At 45.0% G+C, this 20,522-nt stretch overlaps 2 protein-coding genes across 3 annotated transcripts in view; both read left to right on the top strand.

The window, feature by feature from the left end:
- The window catches only part of SDHA (succinate dehydrogenase complex flavoprotein subunit A), a 29,731-nt gene extending 26,388 nt beyond the window's left edge, over positions 1–3,343 (top strand). The window contains exons 13-15 of the mRNA XM_065398108.1: positions 267–397; positions 1,100–1,213; positions 3,053–3,343. Of these exons, the coding sequence (XP_065254180.1) occupies positions 267–397; positions 1,100–1,213; positions 3,053–3,139 (332 nt within the window). The 3' untranslated portion in view covers positions 3,140–3,343. The remainder of the gene's footprint in view (positions 1–266; positions 398–1,099; positions 1,214–3,052) is intronic.
- Positions 3,344–5,472: 2,129 nt separating this feature from the next.
- The window catches only part of FH (fumarate hydratase), a 43,896-nt gene continuing 28,846 nt past the window's right edge, over positions 5,473–20,522 (top strand). For both annotated transcript variants that reach the window (XM_065398037.1, XM_065398038.1), the window contains exons 1-2: positions 5,473–5,625; positions 16,222–16,356. In XM_065398037.1, coding sequence (XP_065254109.1) covers positions 5,494–5,625; positions 16,222–16,356 — 267 coding nt within the window. In that variant the 5' untranslated portion in view covers positions 5,473–5,493. The remainder of the gene's footprint in view (positions 5,626–16,221; positions 16,357–20,522) is intronic.

Here is a 20,522-nt window from a genome sequence, read left to right on the forward strand (position 1 = left end):
ATTGTCTCTAGTAATCTCAGGCACATATCTCAAAACCACTATATACTTTTGCGCAGTTAAGCAGGATTGTCAGCTTATGAAAGATGCAAGACTGGAAGAGAGCTTTGCAGGCTATGACTGAGATGCATTGATAATTTCATAGGGAAGCTTGCACTGTGACTACAGTGCTCTGTTTCCTAAGTACCAACAAAAAGAGAGAAAAAGTGAGCTGAAGTTCTTACAATTGGTGCTAGAATATTTTTCAAAGTAGTGTAATATCTTGTTAGGTATTGTGTGGAATACTGACTTAGTGGAGACCTTGGAACTGCAAAATTTGATGCTGTGTGCTATGCAAACTATTTATGGTGCTGAGGCTCGGAAAGAATCTCGTGGTGCTCATGCCAGAGAAGACTACAAGGTGCTTATGTACTTTATAACATTTAGCTTCATAAATATGTTTTTCATACATGGGACCAACTTTTGTCAACAAACACATCTCTTGGTCTTAATCAATTGTACTTGAGTTGGGGGGGGGGGTGTGATATTTTTTTTTCAGTCTGCATTGTTTATTCCTAAAACTCACATAAATTAGATGCTTATTTAAGAGATTTTTTTTTAAGTGTTCCTAATGTTGGCTTAAAGCTTGTGAAACTGATTTGTGGTCTGAATTGTGAGTAAATCCAAATGACTCTTTCACACCCCTTGATCAGTACCTCAGTAACCAGAATCAGCTGGGTATTGATGTGATGAAAGCACAACTCCTAGTCAGTCCTATTGAATCTTACTGTTTGAAATACTGATAAAGAAGATAGGAACAGTAATGATATGGTCACTGGATACATAAAAAGGATTGAAAAGAGTTAAGCATTATATGCAGACATCATGCTCTAGAATTTCCACAAACTCAGTTACATCCTACTTAACTCGCTGAAGCTCTGCAATGATTTTTAAATAAAAGCAGGAATTGACATAAAATTTAGTAAAACAGCTTAATATTAGCCTACATTTGGTATAATGGCATTATAATCAGAAGAGACCTAATCTTGAAGGATGTTATTAAATGCATTTGCAAAATGCAATTCCTGGTCTACAGCATAATACTTTTCTTTTTACTGCTTAGGTAAGAGTAGATGAATATGATTTTTCCAAGCCAATCCAAGGGCAACAGAAAAGACCATTTGAAGAGCATTGGAGAAAACACACCCTTTCTTTTGTGGATGTCAAGACTGGGAAGGTATGTTGGCTCTGGGCTTGGAGGGTTTTTTGTCCCATTCTGTCGCTGTCAGTGGGGTGGAAATTGCATGATTGCAGTGGAAATAAGTTGAAGTTTCTTCATAAAGTACCACATTCAGTTTTTCTAAATTACAACACTACTTCTTGAGTATATGAAGAACTAAATGTACGAGATGATACAAGAGCCATTCCTGGGGACTATCACTGAATTGCTGTTTAGCAATTGACTTTACACTTGGAGTAGGAATTGGAATAGTTTTTCAGCTTAGAACAGGCTAGTTCAAAGTTCTTACCATTACGCACTGATAATACATGTTTTGATGCTTAGCATAAATCATTTATGGATTCAAAAAGAAATGTATTAAAAATCTGTGGTCTTACAAACTCCCTACTGAGATGATCTACAGTATCCCTCCAATGTGAAGTACTGAGGATCACCTCCCGCTCCAGGTAATTAACCTCCTTAGTTGGCCCGAAGGGTTATTGTTGAGCGGCATGAGGCACTCTTAGAATCATAGAATATCAGGGTTGGAAGGGACCTCAGGAGGTCATCTAGTCCAACCCCCTGCTCAAAGCAGGACCAATCCCCAAGTAAATTATCCCAACCAGGGCTTTGTCAAGCCTGACCTTAAACCTCTAAGGAAGGAGATTCCACCACCTCCCTAGGAAACCCATTCCAGTGCTTCACCACCCTTCTAGTGAAAAAGTTTTTCCTAAAATCCAACCTAAACCTCCCCCACTGCAACTTGAGACCATTACTCCTTGTTCTGTCATCTGATACCACTGAGAACAGTCTAGATCCATCCTCTTTGGAACCCCCTTTCAGGTAGTTGAAAGCAGCTATCAAATCCCCCCTCATTCTTCTCTTCTGCAGACTAAATAATCCCAGTTCCCTCAGCCTCTCCTCATAAGTCATGTGCTCCAGCCCCCTAATCATTTTTGTTGCCCTCCGCTGGACTCTTTCCAATTCTTCCACATCCTCCTTGTAATGTGGGGCCCAAAACTGAACACAGCACTCCAGATGAGGCCTCACCAATGCCAAATAGAGGGTAATGATCACATCCCTCGATCTACTGGCAATGCTCCTACTTATACAGCCCAAAATGCTGTTAGCCTTCTTGGCAACAAGGGCACACTGTTGACTCTCATCCAGCTTCTCGTCCACTGTAACCCCTAGATCCTTTTCTGCAGAACTGCTGCCTAGCCATTCGGTCCCTAGTCTGTAGCAGTGCATGGGATTCTTCAGTCCTAAGTGCAGGACTCTGCACTTGTCCTTGTTGAACCTCATCAGATTTCTTTTGGCCCAATCCTCCAATTTGTCTTGGTCCCTCTGTATCCCATCCCTTCCCTCCAGCGTAGCTACTGCTCCTCTTCCCTCAAAGACAGACTGTGCCTCCAAATGCTCCAAGACCCTGCTGGCTCAAGAGGCAAGAAGGGAACTAGAACGAAATCTTGCTTATTAGAGCTGGTCAGAGTTTTATGTTTTATTTTATTTGAAACACTTTTGATTTTAAAAAATTGCTTTTTCACTAAACTTTTTTTTGCGAGTTTTTTTTTTTCCTTTTTAGTCAATTTTCTAGTTTTGATGTAGTACAAGAAATGGAAAAACTAAAGTTTTGTTTGACAAAGTTTTTTGAGGAACTGTGTAAATTTGATTTCTAAATTTTCCACAATACTGGCAATTTTTGACCAATTCTATTTTTTTAATGATATTAGACCAGTTCCAATTATTTTTCATTATTGGGATTTAGCAGGAATTGTGAATATTTTTCATGCTATCTTCTGGGTTTGATGCAGTGGTTTGCTTTGCCTTAATTAAGACACTTTTTTATATTTTTAGGTTACTTTGAGATACAGACCTGTAATTGACAAAACTTTAAATGAAGAAGACTGTGCAACAGTTCCACCTGCTATTCGTTCCTACTAATGATGGTTAGCTATGTAAATCAGTTTATGTAATTATGTATATGTCTGCCAGAGCTTGCTGGTGTACATGAACATATTAAGTATTCTCTTATTCAGAAAGCTACTGTTATGTTAATGATGGTTGAAGAATGCTGTTTAGAGATTTTTTCACTGATGCTCTGTTCGGTGGCTAGCATATCACCATTAAACCAACGTGCACAAAGCCGTACACTGATTCTTTCATCCCTTTGTCAAAACATTTGAAGTGAACATACAGAACTAATGCCAAAATAAAATAATCTAAAACAGCCCTGCCTACTTGTTACAGCTTTTCTTCTTTTTACTTTTTTTTTTTTTTTTAAACCTCTGGAGCTCTGCACATTGAAATAAACTTAATGCATTTATTTTGAATAAGGGGCTACTGTAATATGCTGCTTGAGACTTGCATTTCATGATTAGGGGTGCAATTTAAAGTTAAGCTTCCAGGACAGTAACTTTGCCCTGTTGCACATTACCTATTTATGTTAGTTGCTGTGGGAACTGCAACTTTGAATTTCTAAACCTAAGATTTAAAGCATCTGTTATGTTGTATTAGTGCACAGTAGGGCTTTATTTATTTATTTATTTATTTATTTGAAGAAACCTAATTATTTTACTACAAGGCAAAGTGTTTCCTTTGAGCAAATATCCTCCACTCAAAGGTAGACTGAATAAACGGAACATATTCTTAGTCAAGTCAAAACCACTGGAAAAATTAGATTTACAGAATATTCCTATGGGGCATATATCTATGAGGATGGATAAATTAGTGAATTCATTAGAAAAGGACTTTTTTTCTTCCTCCCTACCAGGAAATAAACAAAGGATCAGATTTATAGAACAGGGTTCTTTATAGCTTAACATTGTTACAAAACATATACCATGCTTAATGTTAACAATATAAAATGAAAAGCATACACTACAGAAGGTTAACTCCTTTACTCAAAGCCCAATCTTAAATATGAGACAGCTAGTTTTTCTTTTCTACTTAAAATAGTTGTGCCAGTTGTCTAGCCCTCACTGGTTCCATTATGGAGTCTGAGATGGTGCCTATTTAAGTGTGCTTCACTTCTCATGGCAGCTCATGAAATGAACTATCTTGGGTTACACGTGCACACGATGAACAAATATTTCTGGTACACGGACAACGTTCTGTCACCGGGTCTGTGTACTGACAGGATCAAGATTTAATGAGTGGTCATGAAATTTGGTTAATGTTTAAAGGAAGGGGCAAGTACAGGCTGGGTAAAAACAAATGCCAATAACGCAAGGCCATAGATATTGCCAGTAGTACAGGGCGATGTATAGGACAAGGCACGACTGAGAAGAAAGGTAGCTTCTTCCAAGCGCTGCCCAGGTGCGTTACCAGGGTGAGGCAGGAGATGGTGGAGGTGTTCAAAGGATCAAGAAGGGATTTATCATTTATTCTCTAAGCACCTTAAAATTAATCCTCAGTGGCGCTTGTCGACCGTGGGGCTCGGCGTCTTGACTGAAGAGAAAGCGGGACGTTGCGATCTAGCCGCGCCGGTCCTGGCTCCGACACGGGTGTCCGGTGGGGCCCGGATCTCAGTTCCCGGTGCAGCGGTTCGCTCCGTGCTGACATGCACACCAGTCGGGCCGGGCAGCTCCTACCTGCCGCCCGCTCAGAGCAACTCTCCCGGGCGGGGGGTCCCAAGGCAAAGGCTGTTTTCCGGCATCAGCGGCCCCAGGCTGCCCCTTCTTCCCGCTCGCTCGAGGAACGGAAGCGGCGGCGGCCGCAGCTACGACCGGCCCGAGGCCCCAAGCGGAGCCCGCCTCATGCTGAGCCCTGGTGACCGATGTAAGAGCCGCGAGCGTCACCTCACCGCGACCCGCTTCAACAGGCCCCGGCGCTGCTCAGGGGCGGCCTGCGCCGAGGCGCTGTTCCCCTGGGCCTTGTCACCCAGGGGTATCGCCACCCACTCGGCCCCTCACCCCCTGCCCGCTCCGCTCCCGCGCCCTCTTCACTTGCGCCGTCGCTATTTCCCCGCGCAGTACGCACCCCTTGCCCCATGAAAGGCAGCAGCTGAGTTGCTAATGCGCATGCTCAGCTTCCTTCAGCCATGCGTAGCAGCCTCCAAGAGCTGCCGCGGAGAGAGGGGAGGGGGATAGGAACCGGCCCCACCCCTTGCTGCGCTTTTCGCAGCTTGGCAATTGGCTTCCGCGTGGTTGAGCCCGCCTCCTAGTGCCCGCTCCCGGCTGTTGATTGGTCTGCCTAGAGGCGGGCCTTCCTTTCCCCATGGCACTTGCTGTCAGAAAGTAGCTGTGCCCCGCCCCCTTCCCGGCCCCTGTGTCGCGGCGTCTGTGCTCCCGCTCACCATGTACTGCTCACTCCGGCCCCTGCACCGCCTGGGCATCACGCGGGGGCTCCTCGCGCTCCAGCCGCCGCCGCGCGCCGCTCTCCTGTGCCAGCCTCAGCAGCAGACGCTGCCGCCGCGCGCCGCCGGGATGGTGAGGACGTGTCCGGGTCTCGCATCGGGCACAGGGGGGAGGGGCGGTGACCTCTAATTGCTACCGCCAGCCGCCCCTCCCCCCAGGGGCTGTGCGGGGGTCGAGATGAGGGGACACGCTGCGGCCTGGCGAGCGGGGGCCCCGGGGCAGTGGGGCCGCGGTCGTGCAGCCTCCCCCCACTCAGCATTGGGCTACCGCGCGGGGCGGGTCTGTGGGACCCGAATTTGACCCTGGGACTGTTAACCCCCCACCGAGCTCGAGTCCCGGCGGGTCCGACACACCTGGCTTGGGAGAGCTTGGCTGCAGCTGGCGGAGCCTCGCCCTCAAGCGCCTGGACCCCCGCGGTGATGGGCGGCCCGAACCTCTCCCGCGTCCCGTCACCGCCGAGCAGGACGCGGGACCCGAAATAGCTTGGCTGGGTGGGCTGGTGCGCGCCTGGGTCTTGCACCGCTGTCGCTATCTCCGGCCCTTTCATCCTTCCCCGGGACATCGCTAGGAGAAGCTCGTAGCTGTGAAGATAGGCATGGATGGAAAATGCGCTAACGTGTTTAAAGGCTCTTCCTGGGGATGGGGCACCCTCCGCCACTGAAAACCCTTTGAACTGCACAGCAATGCTCACCCCAAGCTGACAGTCTATAGTCAGTTACAGTAAATGAGGGTCATGTTGCAGTCTAAAAACACACAAGCTGTGCAAATAGGAGATTGTAAATCTGACAATTAAAATTTTCTCCCTTTCAGATAGGGAGAGGAAAACTGCACCTCAGGTTTCAGTCTCCTGTAACGTCACTTTCCAGATCTTCATCAAATTGTCAAAAGCTTCCAGGAAAAAGTGGGGAGTTAGGATAGGACATTGTTCCTAAAACAGACTTTTTAAAATGTTGATTCTGTATTTTTACAGTTTAATGGAGTACAAAGGGACAAACTTCCAAATTAATGAACAAACCAAATTACACTATTTTGAAATGTGGGGGAATTGGAATTCAATATTTAACTTAAAACAAACAGACATGTAACTTATAAACCACTGGCCTATCATCACTCTGATAATTTTGTTTGTGTATCCCTCCATATTTTCCTAGCACATTTTTTGCGTAACTAAGATCTAATAAGCAACATGCATTCTCTGAGCTGTGCCAGACAAACACATGACTTGTGCTGTAAAACAAGCTTGTACTGTCATTCATGATATAGTTGATTGATAGTATTTAAACTCTTATTAAAAAATGAGTGGGAGACACCAATTGTCCAAAGTTGCATTCTGAGTGGACCTTTCTGTTGTCACATTTGTGCTCCAGCTCACAACTGGGTACGCCTGGGACCTCATCCCTCACATTAAAACTTAAGTTTATCCCTATTCCTGTGTTGTTTCTTGGGTGAGGGCAAAAAAAGACCAATGTAGTTAAAATAAACTGTTTGTCATAACCTCTGGTTTGAAGTAACAAAACAAAAAAAAATGCATACAGGTTTGAGTTGCAAAACCAGTTAATTCTGTAATCAATATTAACTTCTGCCTTTCCCAACGCTACTTTTTCTCGTTTTTTGCTGCCTAGCTGCCTGAGGAATGGAAGTACCGTGAAAACCCACGAAAGCTTATGCTCAAATAAATTTGTTAGTCTCTAAGGTGCCACAAGTACTCCTGTTCTTTTTGCGGATACAGACTAACGCGGCTGCTACTCTGAAACCTGTCCTTTTTTGGTAGAGGGTGAAACTATGTTAATGAGAATACAGTAAAATCTAATGGTTTGGATGTCATTGAATTTTCTGATAACTAATCAGGAAGTGTTCCTCAAAAAGTAAAAGTGGAGGATGAGTTCAAACAGCCTTTTGAGTTTGAATGGAAAGCTTTATGTTTTGGTTTGTTTTTTACCCAAACATTTCTTGTAGTAAAGGTGTTCTGAAAGAACACACTTTTTCAATCATAACTGAAGGGTTTTCACAAGGAGCACTTTGTTTAGTCACCTGAAGGTAGTAATCATCATCCAGTTCTTGATTGCTTGCTTACACTGCAAAATCATAAAGATGTGAAGTAAAACTGAAGGAGCAGAAAATGCCCTTAAGCTTTCAAACAAATTGTATCCAAAGATGGATAACTTCTCACAAATCACCTTTGCTAACTTCATTGACAAAAGAGAGTATGGCAAAGGCTTCAGGGGCATGAATGGAAGTAATGAAATTTAAATATTCTTAATTCTCCAAAATGTCACCTGTAATTTAGGACAGTAGAGAAAAGGTGTATATAACGGTTCCCTATTTTTTCATTATGGGGAGCTACTTCTTACAGTGGAAGGATACATTGCAAACAAACTGCATTTTGTAAAGTGTGTTTTTGGGTGCGGGGAGGGGTTAAAATCAATGAGCAGATACAAGCCACTTCAAGATGTGCACTTTTCCTAGTGTCTGGAGACATGTAGCCAAATACACCAATGTACATAGACCCTGCCATGACTTTCTGCTGTTTTGCTACCATAGAGCTAAACTGCACATCATTTAAAGTGATATATTTTAAACTGAGGCTGGAAAGGCAGCATTCCTTCTCTCCTCAGTTGAGTGCTACAGAATATACATTTCTGGTTTCCAGACTTTTGAAAGTTACGACGTGATAGTTATAATGTAAGCAACAAATAAAACTAAAACTTTGAAACCTTTTCTGTGTCAGAAGAGCAGTTGAAGAGTACAAATAGTTGTTGTCTTTTTATTGTGCTTTGCTGCACAAATGCAGCATAAATTAAATGAGGTGAAAGAAATCTTTCTAAAAACTGCTGCTTGTTGAAACTAGAATAGAATTTTTCATCGTGGGCATTATTGCAATTGTCCTGCCCTTTTGAGTTCTCCATTGCATTATGGTGCAGTGAGTTTTAACATCAAAACCGTTAGTCACTAGCTAAGAGGTAAAAGTACAGTTATATTTGCTTAGATTACTTAAGCTCTGAACTGTGTTTTTGGCCAGAGGACACGTGAGTAGGACTTTTGACAAGCTGGGCTTTATTTTATAGGGTAGAGAATGTCAATTCTCAGCTGTGCCTTGCAGGAGGCATAACACAGCAGGTTTAAACCAGAAACTAGCAGACTTGCATAACCACCTTGGCTTCTCCTTGACATAGAAAAGCTGGAGTAGGACTGATTTTAATCATGATCAAGGCTTGGTCTACACTACAGAGTTACGTACAAGCAGCTTACGTCGATCTAACTCTGTAAGGGCTTGTTTACACTGGCAAGTTTTGTTGCCAAAAACTGCCTTTTGGCGACAAAACGATAGCATACACACTGCGAGGTCCCTTTTTTCGGGGGGGGAGGGAACCCACCTAGATTTGGCAACAAAAAACTTCCACCCCTGCGAGAGACTTTTGTCTTTTCCCCTCCCTTTATTGTCGACAAACAGCCAGTGTAGACACCACAGGTTGTGTTTTTTTTTTTTTCCTTCTTCAATTTTATTGGCCTTCAGAAAGTATCCTACAATTCCCATGCTGCCGCTCTGGTCAGCGGTTTGAACTCTGCTGCCCTGCAGCCAATTTGCCCCTCCCCCATGCAAGCCCTGGGATTTTTAAATCTCATTTCCTGTTTGCTGGCTTCCCAGAGGAGTTTCCCAGGTGAGCATGGCTGGCTATTGCATCAAACGCGCTGCTGCTTGGACCGCCGCTGAGTTGTTGGATCTGATCAGTATATGGGGAAAGGAGTCTGTTCAGTTGCAGCTGTGAGTGACCCATAGGAATCAGGACACATATGGGCAAATTTCTCGGGGCTCGTGCAAAAAGGGCTATGATCGGGACATGCATCAGTGCAGAGCGAAGATAAAGGAGCTGAAACAGGCGTACCATAAGGCGTGGGAGGCACACCACCGCTCCGGTGGTGCACCTAAGACTTGCCGCTTCTATAAGGAGCTGAACGATATCCTCGGTGGTGACTCCACCTCCATCGCCGATTGCCCCGTGGATACTTCGCATGCAGCTGAAAGGGGGAGTAACCTGGAGGCTGAAATTGTGAATGAAGAAGTCAAGCTAGAAGAGGATGTGGTGCTCCCAGCAGGGTCACCCAGTGGGGCAGGCAGCCAGGAACTTTTCTCCACTCCAGAAGTGCTCAACGGGGAGCAGGAAGCAGATGAGACGCCGGGTAAGTTGCAGGTAGTGTTTTCTGTGGGCTTAACATTTCCCTGTGTAGCTAATCTGCATGGCCAAGCAGGGTATCGATGGACATGGAGACCTCCAGGGAATCCTCCAGAGAGAGGCTCTGGAAAGTTTCCAAGAGGTACTTGTTAATCCTCTGCCGCAGATTCCAAGGGATTGCAGCCTCGTTGGTTCCCCCATTGTAGGAAACTGTACCATGCCATTTAGCAATCACTGGAGCTAGGACCAAAGCGGCACATAGCTGAGCTGCATATAGACTGGGGTGAAAGCCGCAAGTATTCAGTAGCTGAGCCCTGGTTTCCCTGGTCCCCCTCAACAGAGAGATGTCAGCCAGCAGGTTGGCCGCCTATGAAAAATTGTGGGATAATTTTAGAATGCGTCCCCTGCAAAGGTGCCCTGAAAGCCGTGATCTTTTTGTCCGTATGCACAACCGCCTTCCCCCCACTCCCAAAACTCACCATGATTGGGGTGCTCGCAGAGCTATGTGCCTGCCTAGAGTCTCATCAGAGAGAAAGTGATTTATATTAGGAAAATACCCTTTCAATTGTTTGCTGGAATGTAACAATCCCTCTTCTGTTCAGCACAGACCTTGAAGAACACACCACGCACCCCTGCGGACTGGCTGCGGCAGATAAGAAAAAACCCTAGGCGCAGCAAAGAAGACATGTTCCGCAAGGTTATACAGCGCGATGAGAGACAGACCAGGGAACGAAAAGATTTCTGGGAAGCCAAAAGGCACGACAGAAAAGAGAGTGCCACTTTTGCTAGGCAAGCGACAGAGCGGATGATAAAAGTTATGGAAGATCAGACAGAGATGCTCAAGTCTCTGCAGACTGAGCAGATCCGAGTTCAAGTGCTACTGCAGCAGATGCACTGTTCTTTGCCAACCCCACCCCTCTATGCCCACACATTCCTTTTCACTTCACAGCACTCCTGAATTTCCCCATCACTCCACCCCCTCTCACAGCTTGCACAATGATAGCTGGAGCTACACACAGTTGTGACGTTTTATCCTTTTTAACAATAAATGAAGGCTAAGGTATTTAATGGTACAGCATTTTTATTCTGTGTTCTACAAAAGCGTATAGCAATCAATTCACTCTCGGGAACAGGTTCCTAAAGCATTGTGTTGCACGTATCTTGAGCCCCAAAATTGTACATGGATGCAACAGGGAAGTAACTCCAAAGCAGACATGTGTTACTGCCCCTCATTGTCAAAGTGGTTCCTCAAAGCCGCTCTGATGTTAATAGCAGCCCTCTGGGCTCCTCTGACAGCCCTAGCATTTGGCTGTTCAAACTGTGCGGCCAAGCGCTCTGCCTCAGTGCTCCACACCCGAGCAAACATTTCACCCTTAGATTCACACAGATTATGCAAAGTGCAGGACGCGGCTATGACCACGGGAATATTATCCTCGGTAAGGTCTAGCCTGCCATTTAAACATCTCCAGCAAGCTTTCAAATGGCCAAAGGCACATTCGACTACCATGTGGCACCTGCTCAGCCTGATGTTAAAACGCTCCTTGCTGTTGTCCAGGTGCCCTATGTAAGGTTTCATGAGCCAGGGCTGTAAGGGGTAAAATGGGTCTCCCAGGATTACTATGGGCATTTCCACATCCCTCACTGTGATCTTCTCATCTGGAAAGAAAGTCCCCGCCTGCAGCTTTCTGTACAGGCCACTGTCCTGAAGATGCGTGTTTCATGCACCTTTCCAGACCAGCCTGCATTGATGTCCGTGAAACGCCCCCGTTGATCCACAAGTGCCTGCAACACCATGGAGAAGTATCCCTTCCTATTGACATATTCAGAGGCAAGGTGCTCTGGCGCTAAAATTGGAATGTGTGTGCCACTGCCATCAATTGCCCCGCCACAGTTAGGGAAATCTACCTCTGCAAAGCCATTCACTATTTCATGCACATTTCCCAGAGTCACGGTCCTCCGCAGCAGGATGCGATTTATTGCTCTGCACACTTGGAGTAATACAGCCCCAACAGTGGACTTTCCTACTCCAAATTGATTTGTGACTGACCGGTAACCGTCTGAATTCGCCAGCTTCCACACAGCGATTGCAACACACTTTTCTACCAGAAGGGCAGCTCTCAATCTGGTGTCCTTGCGCCACAGGTCGGGGGCCAGATCAGCACATAGCTCCATGAAGGTTGCTTTACGCATCCTGAAGTTCTGTACCCGCTGGTCGTCATCCCACACCTGCATGACAATGCGATCCCACCAATCAGTGTTTGTTCCCCTAGTCCAAAAGCGACGGTCCACCGTATGCAGCTGCTCTGTGAAAGCACAAAGCACTGATAAGTTGCTGCTGTCCATATCACACTCGGGTGTCTGCGATTCATCCTCTGCTAACTTTGTGAGTAACTCTGAGAGTAACTGTGCTGCCATGCACGATGTCCTCATGACAGCTAACAGCGCATAAGAGAAAAGTGCGGGATCCATCCTGTCTCGCTGCAGATGTTGGCATGCACTACAAAAGAATGATAGTTGGGAAAATGGCACGAAAGGAAGCCAGAGACCTTTGGAGGGGTGGGACACAAAGCGGTGCATGACGGTACATTTTGCACATCCCAGGATGCGCCGTGCTCCGTTTCCACGTTCCCACAACACCTAGCGATGGATGTTGTCGCCAGGCACTGTGGGATACATACCCACAGTCCATTGCACTCACTGTTGACAAAGGTGCCCCAAATGTGGACATGATCTGTCGATCGAGGGAGCAAATGTAGACACGCTTTGGCAACTGTTTTTGTCGATTTTTTTTTTTCCCCTTGGCGACATTAGTTGGATCGAAAAAACTTGTCAGTGTAGACAAGCCCTAAGTGTCTACACTCAACGTTGCTCCCACTGAGGTAAGTCACCCCCTACACCGACCTAATAACTCCACCTCCGTGAGAGGTGTAGCACTTAGATTGATGTAGTTAGGGCGATGCAGTGTCTGTGTAGACATTGTGTTTCTTATATCACGTATTGGCTGTGAGCCCTGCGTGGGGTGGGGAGGTGCTCCAGGTGTCAGTGCCTCACAATGCCCCACACAGTTAAGTCGGCGTAGTGTGGACATGAACCACTGCAGTAATTACTGTGGTGGCTGTACAGTGACCTAACTTAAGTTGACTTAATTTTGTAGATCAGACAAGGCTTAAATCAGCAAGCAGAAAATCTTGATTTAAATAATGGATGTTAATCTTGTTTTATGTTTGCACTTTTTAGTTATTTCTATTAAAGGAATTAGACACTTTTAGATAAGCAATTATATAGCTTCACACATGTATCCAGATTCTTAATTTTTATAATTGTATTATCTTAGAAAATGGTGAATATTCATTTCTTATTTTCTAGATTTTTTTTCTTGTGATTTGTGTAAAGCTGCATTTGGATGGAAATTGGAAATCAATTAAGAATACCAAACAGTATTCAAAAAATGTTTTGGTAGTTAACTAAAACTATCTTAAATGCGCTGCATATTTAAACACTTTTTCTTATCAAAACATGTCTTACATTTAAAATTAATTGATTTATTAAACATAGGAAATATTAACTGTAGTCAATTGATTTTTTTTTTTTTGGTTCATCGTGTCCTTCAGGACCCTTTCACATCTCATTTTTATTCATAGATTAGAAGAGGAAAGCAGCTTTTGTGCTTTTTCAACTCCCCATCAGTTTCTCAATTTTGAGTGAACTAGTAATTGAACTAAAGTAGCTGAATAAACTGAAATGAAGGCTTGGTCTACACTAACCCCCCAAATCGAATAACGTAGCTGAAGTTCGAAGTACCTTAGTTCGATCTTACCTCGGTCCAAACGCGGCAGGCAGGCTCCCCCGTCGACTCCGCGGTACTCCTCTCGCCGAGCAGGAGTACCGCAGTCGACGGCGAGCACTTCCGGGTTCGACTTATCGCGTCCAGACAAGACGCGATAAGTCGAACCCAGAAGTTCGATTGCCAGCCGCCGAACTAGCGGCTGGGTATAGACGTACCCGAAGAAAGTATTCTGTCTTTACCTGCAAAGGAGGCTATTTGCTGTCAAAAGCTGGTTTAGCATTTCAGGAAACTCTGGTTTGACATGCTTAGCCAGTGACTTCCACCAGTTTGTTGGTTTGATTTTTCTTTAATATGTCACAGCAAATGTACTGCTTGAGTATTGTTACTATATTAAAATCATTTAAATTAAATAAGTTTAAACCTTAATATATGTTAATCATAATTTCAAATTTAGTTTCAAATAGGTTTATTTTTAATAATGTATTTAATTTATTTAAATAAATAGCATTTCTGTTTGTTTTTAATTTAATTTATTTTTATTCATCCTGATACAAATCACCCCAGACATGATTTGTCATATCCTTACAAAGAAGGCTGTTTGGCTCCATTATGCCACAGGAGAACTGTAGGAAGAGCTATAGTGGGGAGTGGGATCAGGACCTTCAGTTCTAAGTAGTAGCATGCAGAAGGATAAACTGAAAATAAATATATAATATATATATATATGTGTGTGTGTGTCTGTATATATGTTGTATACACAATGTGTATGTAGCCTGTGAAATTCACTGTGACAAGATGCAGTCACATAGTGGACTTCTTAAAAACATTTGCATTGCTTTAGGTGCTACCATTTGTAGTTATACAAACATTAGGTTAATCCAGATTAACTCAGGAAGAAATTCTTTACCCCACCTCTTACAGATTTGCATAACTGAGTGTGCAAAATGGGGCTTTTTGCCTGTCTGAATCATCTGCTGGATAAAGAGTACTGATTTGATGGACCAATAGTCTGATTGGTTATGGTGATACTTATATGTTGGAACACAGGAAAAAAATAGTCTTTGAATTGTTGAAGGCTGTCTGTCAGAAATGATAGAGTTAAACACTGGATCACCCTTAAGTCAAAGAAATTGATCCTTCAGTTATGATTTCATAAAAACATATTTTTATTTGTGAAACATGCATTCTGATATTAGTGATGGTTCATAGGTAGTGGCCTGTTGGCTGTGGTCAGTCCTAGCTGTTAATTATTTTAATTTTCCCCATTGTTGACACTGGAACTTTGCAAGTTTTGAGAAATAGGTTCTGCCCCAGTGGAACTTAGTTTTTTTATTTATCTAAAAGGTCATTTAGTTAAAATTAATTTACATCCTTGAGTATATCTGTTTCTGGTGACTAGCTGTTGGTATAGTGGTGATTTCAGTATTAGATCTATATTCATGTCCATCAAGTTTCAAATTTGGCTGCTTCAATTAGGTGCCCAAATAGCACACCTGGGTATTTATGGAACCAAATACCAGTTACAGATACTTCAGAGCTGATTTGAATATCAGTGCCTGGCATGTGTATCAATACAAAGGGTAAGTTTAGTCACTGTCCAAGTGAAGCGTTGGCTGTAGTAAGACTAAATATAGAAAATGTTCAGCAGATGATAGATCGAGTGTACGTGAATGATCTAGGCAACTAGAGTAAGAAAACTATGAGGAACTAGATTATAGTTAGAGTAAGAAGCATGAGTCTTCTTTTACATTGTCCTCAATAAAGGATTCCTTTTTCTCCCCTACGGCCAGATAAGAAGGCAAGCATTATTGATTGAAGAGGATGGATGGTGCTTCCTTCAGAGAAAATTCCTGCTGTTCCTAGCTGAGCGAAAGGAGGGCCAATTGTGCCCTGCTTTACCTGGTGGAATCCCATATGGTTTTGGTCATCTCACCAAAATTGAACGTTTAAAAAACAACAACAAAAAAGCTTTAACTCTTCAATATACAAATAGGTCAACTAAAATGTATTTGCTCCTGGCTATATAAAATATTGTAACAGGAGTATATAATATGCGTTGAATGTTGTATGAAAACTTTATTATGGACATTTTCCTCTTACTGTACGACTACTATTGTTAACAATAATAACATGCCTGGTATCCTAGGGCTTCAATAAAAATGGACCCTCTTGTCTCAGAGCAGTGTTAATTTTTAGACTGAGTTTTCTCTAAACACGTCACATACACAGAGATCTGAATTTTGTACTTTCAACTTTTTAAATTGAAGCCAGCAGGATAGGTGATTATGCTTTAAGTGAATTGGTAATTTGTTGACTAGAAGCAGATGTGTTCTTGGCTGAAAGAAACTGAATGCTTCATAAGGATGAATTATTCCATACAACAGGCAGGAGAAGACTTGTCTCTCTCAAACCACTTACTACTGGCTGACCATGATCCAGTACTGAATTATGTATTAACCATATTAACACTTGTGACTCTTCTCTAGTGCAGTAAAGAGTGCTTCAAAACAAGAAAAATGTTAAAACATGGAAAACCCTGGGATGCAATGTTAAAATTTATTTCATGGCCAGCTGTGTGTGTCTGTAGCATCCCCCCCCTCTCCCCCCCCCACCAGTTGTGGACTTATCTTGTTTCGTTTTACTGGGTATGAGGCATTTATTTTCTTTCTAAAGAAATTTGCTTACCTGTATTTTTTTTTCCCTCCTCAGGCCAGTCAAGACTCTTTTAGAATAGAATATGATACCTTTGGTGAACTAAAGGTCCCAAATGACAAGTATTACGGTGCCCAGACTGTGAGATCTACAATGAACTTTAAGATAGGTGGTGTTAGCGAGAGGATGCCAGTAAGTAACTTGAATCTATGTTGATTTTTATTTTTTACAGTATAAACTCATTTAAACATAAGAATAAGTCTGTTTTCCTTATAGTCTTGCTAGGAACTAGTTAGGAATACAAGATTAACAGTACCTTTCAATTATAATTGGAAGGCTCAATCCTTATGTCAAGGTCTTGTTCGTGTTTGAGTGATTGCACATGTCTATACCACTGTAGATGTGTGCATGCCTCATGCACAGATGTTGGAGATGTTTTCCCCTCAATGGTACCTGTCAGGATGGCTCGAGTGCCCCTACTGCTGCACACCACTCTGTGCTGGTATAAGAGGGCAGAGCCACCCCTGAGCCCAGTCACTTCCTTCTTACTGCCAGTAACGATTGTCAGAGCGATCTCAGACTTGTTAACTCAAGTGCTTCCCTCACTTGTTGTAAATAGTTGCAGTTAATTATTGTTAGTTCGAATTTTTCTCAAGTATGTTAGTGTTAGGTTTCTGGTTTTGTGTTCTTTGGGACTGTTTCTTTTCTTTCAGTACTATGCTTCATACTCAAATGATGCCTCGCTTCCCAGGCTTTAAGTCTTGCAGGACATATTCAAAGCCCATGCCAATCAGTAAACCTCATCCGACCTACCTGAAGTGTTTAGGTGAGGCCCACGTTAATGACAAGTGTCATTTGCAAGGGCTTCAAACCCCACTTGAAAAAGGATAGAGAAGCGAGGCTTAAGTGCTTGCTTATGGAAGCAGTACTTGGACTCCTAGCCGAGTCATCTCATGGGAAGAGCATCCCAAGTATTTTAGTGTCAGTATGGAGTGCTCCAGCAGATGTGTTTTTGTCTCATTGATCCTGATCCCCAGTACTGAAGAAGAAACCCAGACAGTCTCGTTTATCAACCTTGATATCGAAGCTAGAGGCAAGTGTGTGGCAGAGAGAGCCGCAGCAGAAGCCTCGCCTTCGAAGAGGGGTTTGCTGCCTCCAGAGCCTGTGCCAAGGCTGTCCTCTAAGAGGCGTTTAAGGAGCCAACAGTCGATGCTGCTCCCATCTATTCCAGAAGCATAAGCTGCCGCAAGAGACTTGCTTAGCCTCTCGGTACCAGTTTCATCAACACTGGAAACCATCCAACCAGTTCCTGCTCCTGCAGCTCACCCCTCACTGCACCGAGAGGCCCCAGTACCACTATCTAGACTTCCTCCCAAATCTGTTTTATCTAGAGGGAAACCTCACATACTTTTTCCGGTACTGCCATCCCTGGGTTCAGGATACCTTGCTCCAGTACTGTCTGCATCAGCGCCTCCATTATCGTAAGCCTCTGACTCCTTGTTCACTGACTTGGACATGTGGGCACTTACCCTCCTTCAAGGTCATCAGGTCCATGGACAATGCAGCAGCCTCAGTGTTGGCCTTTTCCTAAGGGGCAATGGCCCTGACAAGGATGGGTTCTGGGTCCATACCAGAGACCACTCTGGGCTCCCTGGAGTGTCCCTCCTTTACCCAGGACCTCACTTCAACCATCTTGACAATCATGGGGAGCTCATTGGACACAACGGCACTGGGAACATCATTCACAGATACCCGACATTGAGTCAGGCACCAGGCGCCGTGAGCATTGATGTCCAGTACTATGACTGGTCACAGCCAACTAGGTCCTTCTTGAGTAGCTTTTCCACTATAGATTATGGCAGTGTTTCTCAAACTGGGGTTGCCGCTCGTGTAGGGAAAGCCCCTGGCGGGCCGGACCGGTTTGTTTACCTGCCCCGTCCGCAGGTCCGGCCGATCGCGGCTCCCACTGGCCGCGGTTCTCCGCTGCAGGCCAATGGGAGCTGCTGGAAGCGGCGGCCAGTATGTCCCTCGGCCCGCGCCGCTTCTAGCAGCTCCCATTGGCTTGCAGCGGCGAACCACGGCCAGTGGAGCCACGATCGGCCGGACCTGCGGACGGGGCAGGTAAACAAACCGGTCCGGCTCGCCAGGGGCTTTCCCTACACGAACGGCAACCCCAGTTTGAGAAACACTGGATTATGGAGTTGCCACCAGTTGCATCCTTGTCTTCGCACCAGACAAAGCTATTGATTCAATGAGAGATTCATCTCCTCTGGAAGACCACAGAGCCCACCAAGATCTCCTGAAAAGAGTGGCCTCAGTGCTTGGCATCCAGGCAGAAGAGGTACATGAGAGTTCTCACAAGTTGGTGGACATGCTAGTGTCTGGCACCCCAGTTAAGGTTTCTCTGCCAATCAATGAAGCAGTAATGGAGCCGGTCAAGACTCTTTTTTGGCTCCCACAGCAAAATGAGCTGAGAGAGAAGATACTTCCTTCCCTCTAAGGGGAGTTTTACACTCACTCCTCTTCGGATTCTCTTGTAATGGCAGCCACCAATGGGCGGGAAACACAGGGACAAGCCTCCATCCCTAAGAGCGAGGACTCAAAAAGGCCTGACTTGTTTTGTCGCAAACTTCATTACTCGGGAGCCTGCGGCGAAGGATTGCATACCAACATACGCTCCTGAGTTGATACAACTACATGCTCTGGGAGAACATTGCTAAATTCAAGAACAAATTACCAGAGGATTCCAAGCAAGAGTTCTCAGTAATGGTGGAGGAGGGTAAACTGGTCACCTGCACTGCCTTCCAGGATCTAGTGCGGATTCGGTGGCTCGAACCATGGCATCATTGCTAAGAAAAGGTGTTCATGTTTATAGTCTTCCGGACTACTTGCTGAAGTCCAACAGACCATATAGGACAGGGGTGGGCAAACTTTGGTGTGTGTCAGGGGACTTAGGGCAGGGGGTTGGGGTGCGGCTGGGGGTGGGGTGCAGGAGGGATGCGGGGTGCGGCAGGGGGTTGGGGTGCTGGCAGGGTGTGGCAGGGAGCTCAGGGCAGGGGGTTGGGTGCAGGAGGGGTTTGGAGTGTGGGCTCCAGCCTGGCGCCACTTACCTTGAGCGACTCCGGGGTGGCAGCGGAGTGCACCTGAGCCAGGGCAGGCTCCCTCCCTGCCTGCCTGCTTGCCCTGTCCCCGCGCCGCTCCCGGAAGCAGCCGGCACCACGTCCCTGCGGCCCCTGGCTCAAGTACCAATTGTCGACATTTGTAAAGGAGCAACTTGGTCTTCAATTCACATCTTCACTTTCATTACACCATTAGCTGTCACGCCAGAGACTATGCCAATTTCAGACGGGTGTTTTACAATCACTGTTCAGGTAGACTCTGAACACCCTTCCGTAGCTGTTTCTGGAGCATCACAGTGGAATTGACAAGTTCATTCAAAGAAGAAGAAAAGATTACCTACCTTCCTGTAACTGTTGTTCTTCAAGCTGTGTTGCACATGTCCATTCCACGACCCTCCCTCCTTCCCTTCTCTATTGGAGCACATCCAGTATGAAGGAACTGAAGGGGATCAGAGGTGGCTCTGTGCTCTTATACAAGCTTGTAGTGGTGTGCAGCAACAGGGGGTGCTGGAGCCATCCCAACAGGTACCACTGAGGGGAAAATATCTCAAACATCTGTGCATAAGGAATACACACACCTACAGTGGAATGGACATGTGCAACATATCTTGAAGAACAACAGTAACAGAAAGGTAGATAGCTGTTTCTTCCATGGAGTGAACTGTTGAATCATTGAGCCTGCCCATAAAGAAATTACTGAAAAGCTATGTTAAACTTTTTTTTTGTGATTTTTATTGTGGTACTTACCACTGAGGATTTTTTTAATAGCAAGTTTGAATAGAAGACTGTGGTTTCAGTTTTGCTGCAAATTTGTTTTATGGATTCTAAGCTTTATATAAGGCAGCGGTTCTCAAACTGTGGGTCGGGAGTCGGGACCCCAAAGTGGGTTGCGACCCTCTTTGAATGGGGTTGCCAGGGCTGGCTTAGACTTGCTGGGGTCCAGGGCGGAAGCCCGAGCCCCAGGGCCAAAGTCAAAGCCCGAGGGTTTCAGCCCTGGGTGGCAGGGCTTAGGTTACAGGACCCCTGACTAGGGGCTGAAGCCCTTGAGCTTCAGCTTTGGTCCCCCTGCCCAGAGTGATGGGGCTCAGGCTTTGCCCCCCGGGTAGTGGGGCTTGGGCAGGCTCAAGCTTCAGTCCCCCCTCCAGAGGTCATGAAGTAATTTTTGTTGTCAGAAGGGGGTCGTGGTGCAATGAAGTTTGAGAACCCTGGTATAAGGTAAACAGAATTATGGACAGTACC

The sequence above is a fragment of the Emys orbicularis genome, chromosome 2 (assembly GCF_028017835.1).
Source record: "Emys orbicularis isolate rEmyOrb1 chromosome 2, rEmyOrb1.hap1, whole genome shotgun sequence".
Taxonomy (NCBI): Eukaryota; Metazoa; Chordata; order Testudines; family Emydidae; genus Emys; species Emys orbicularis.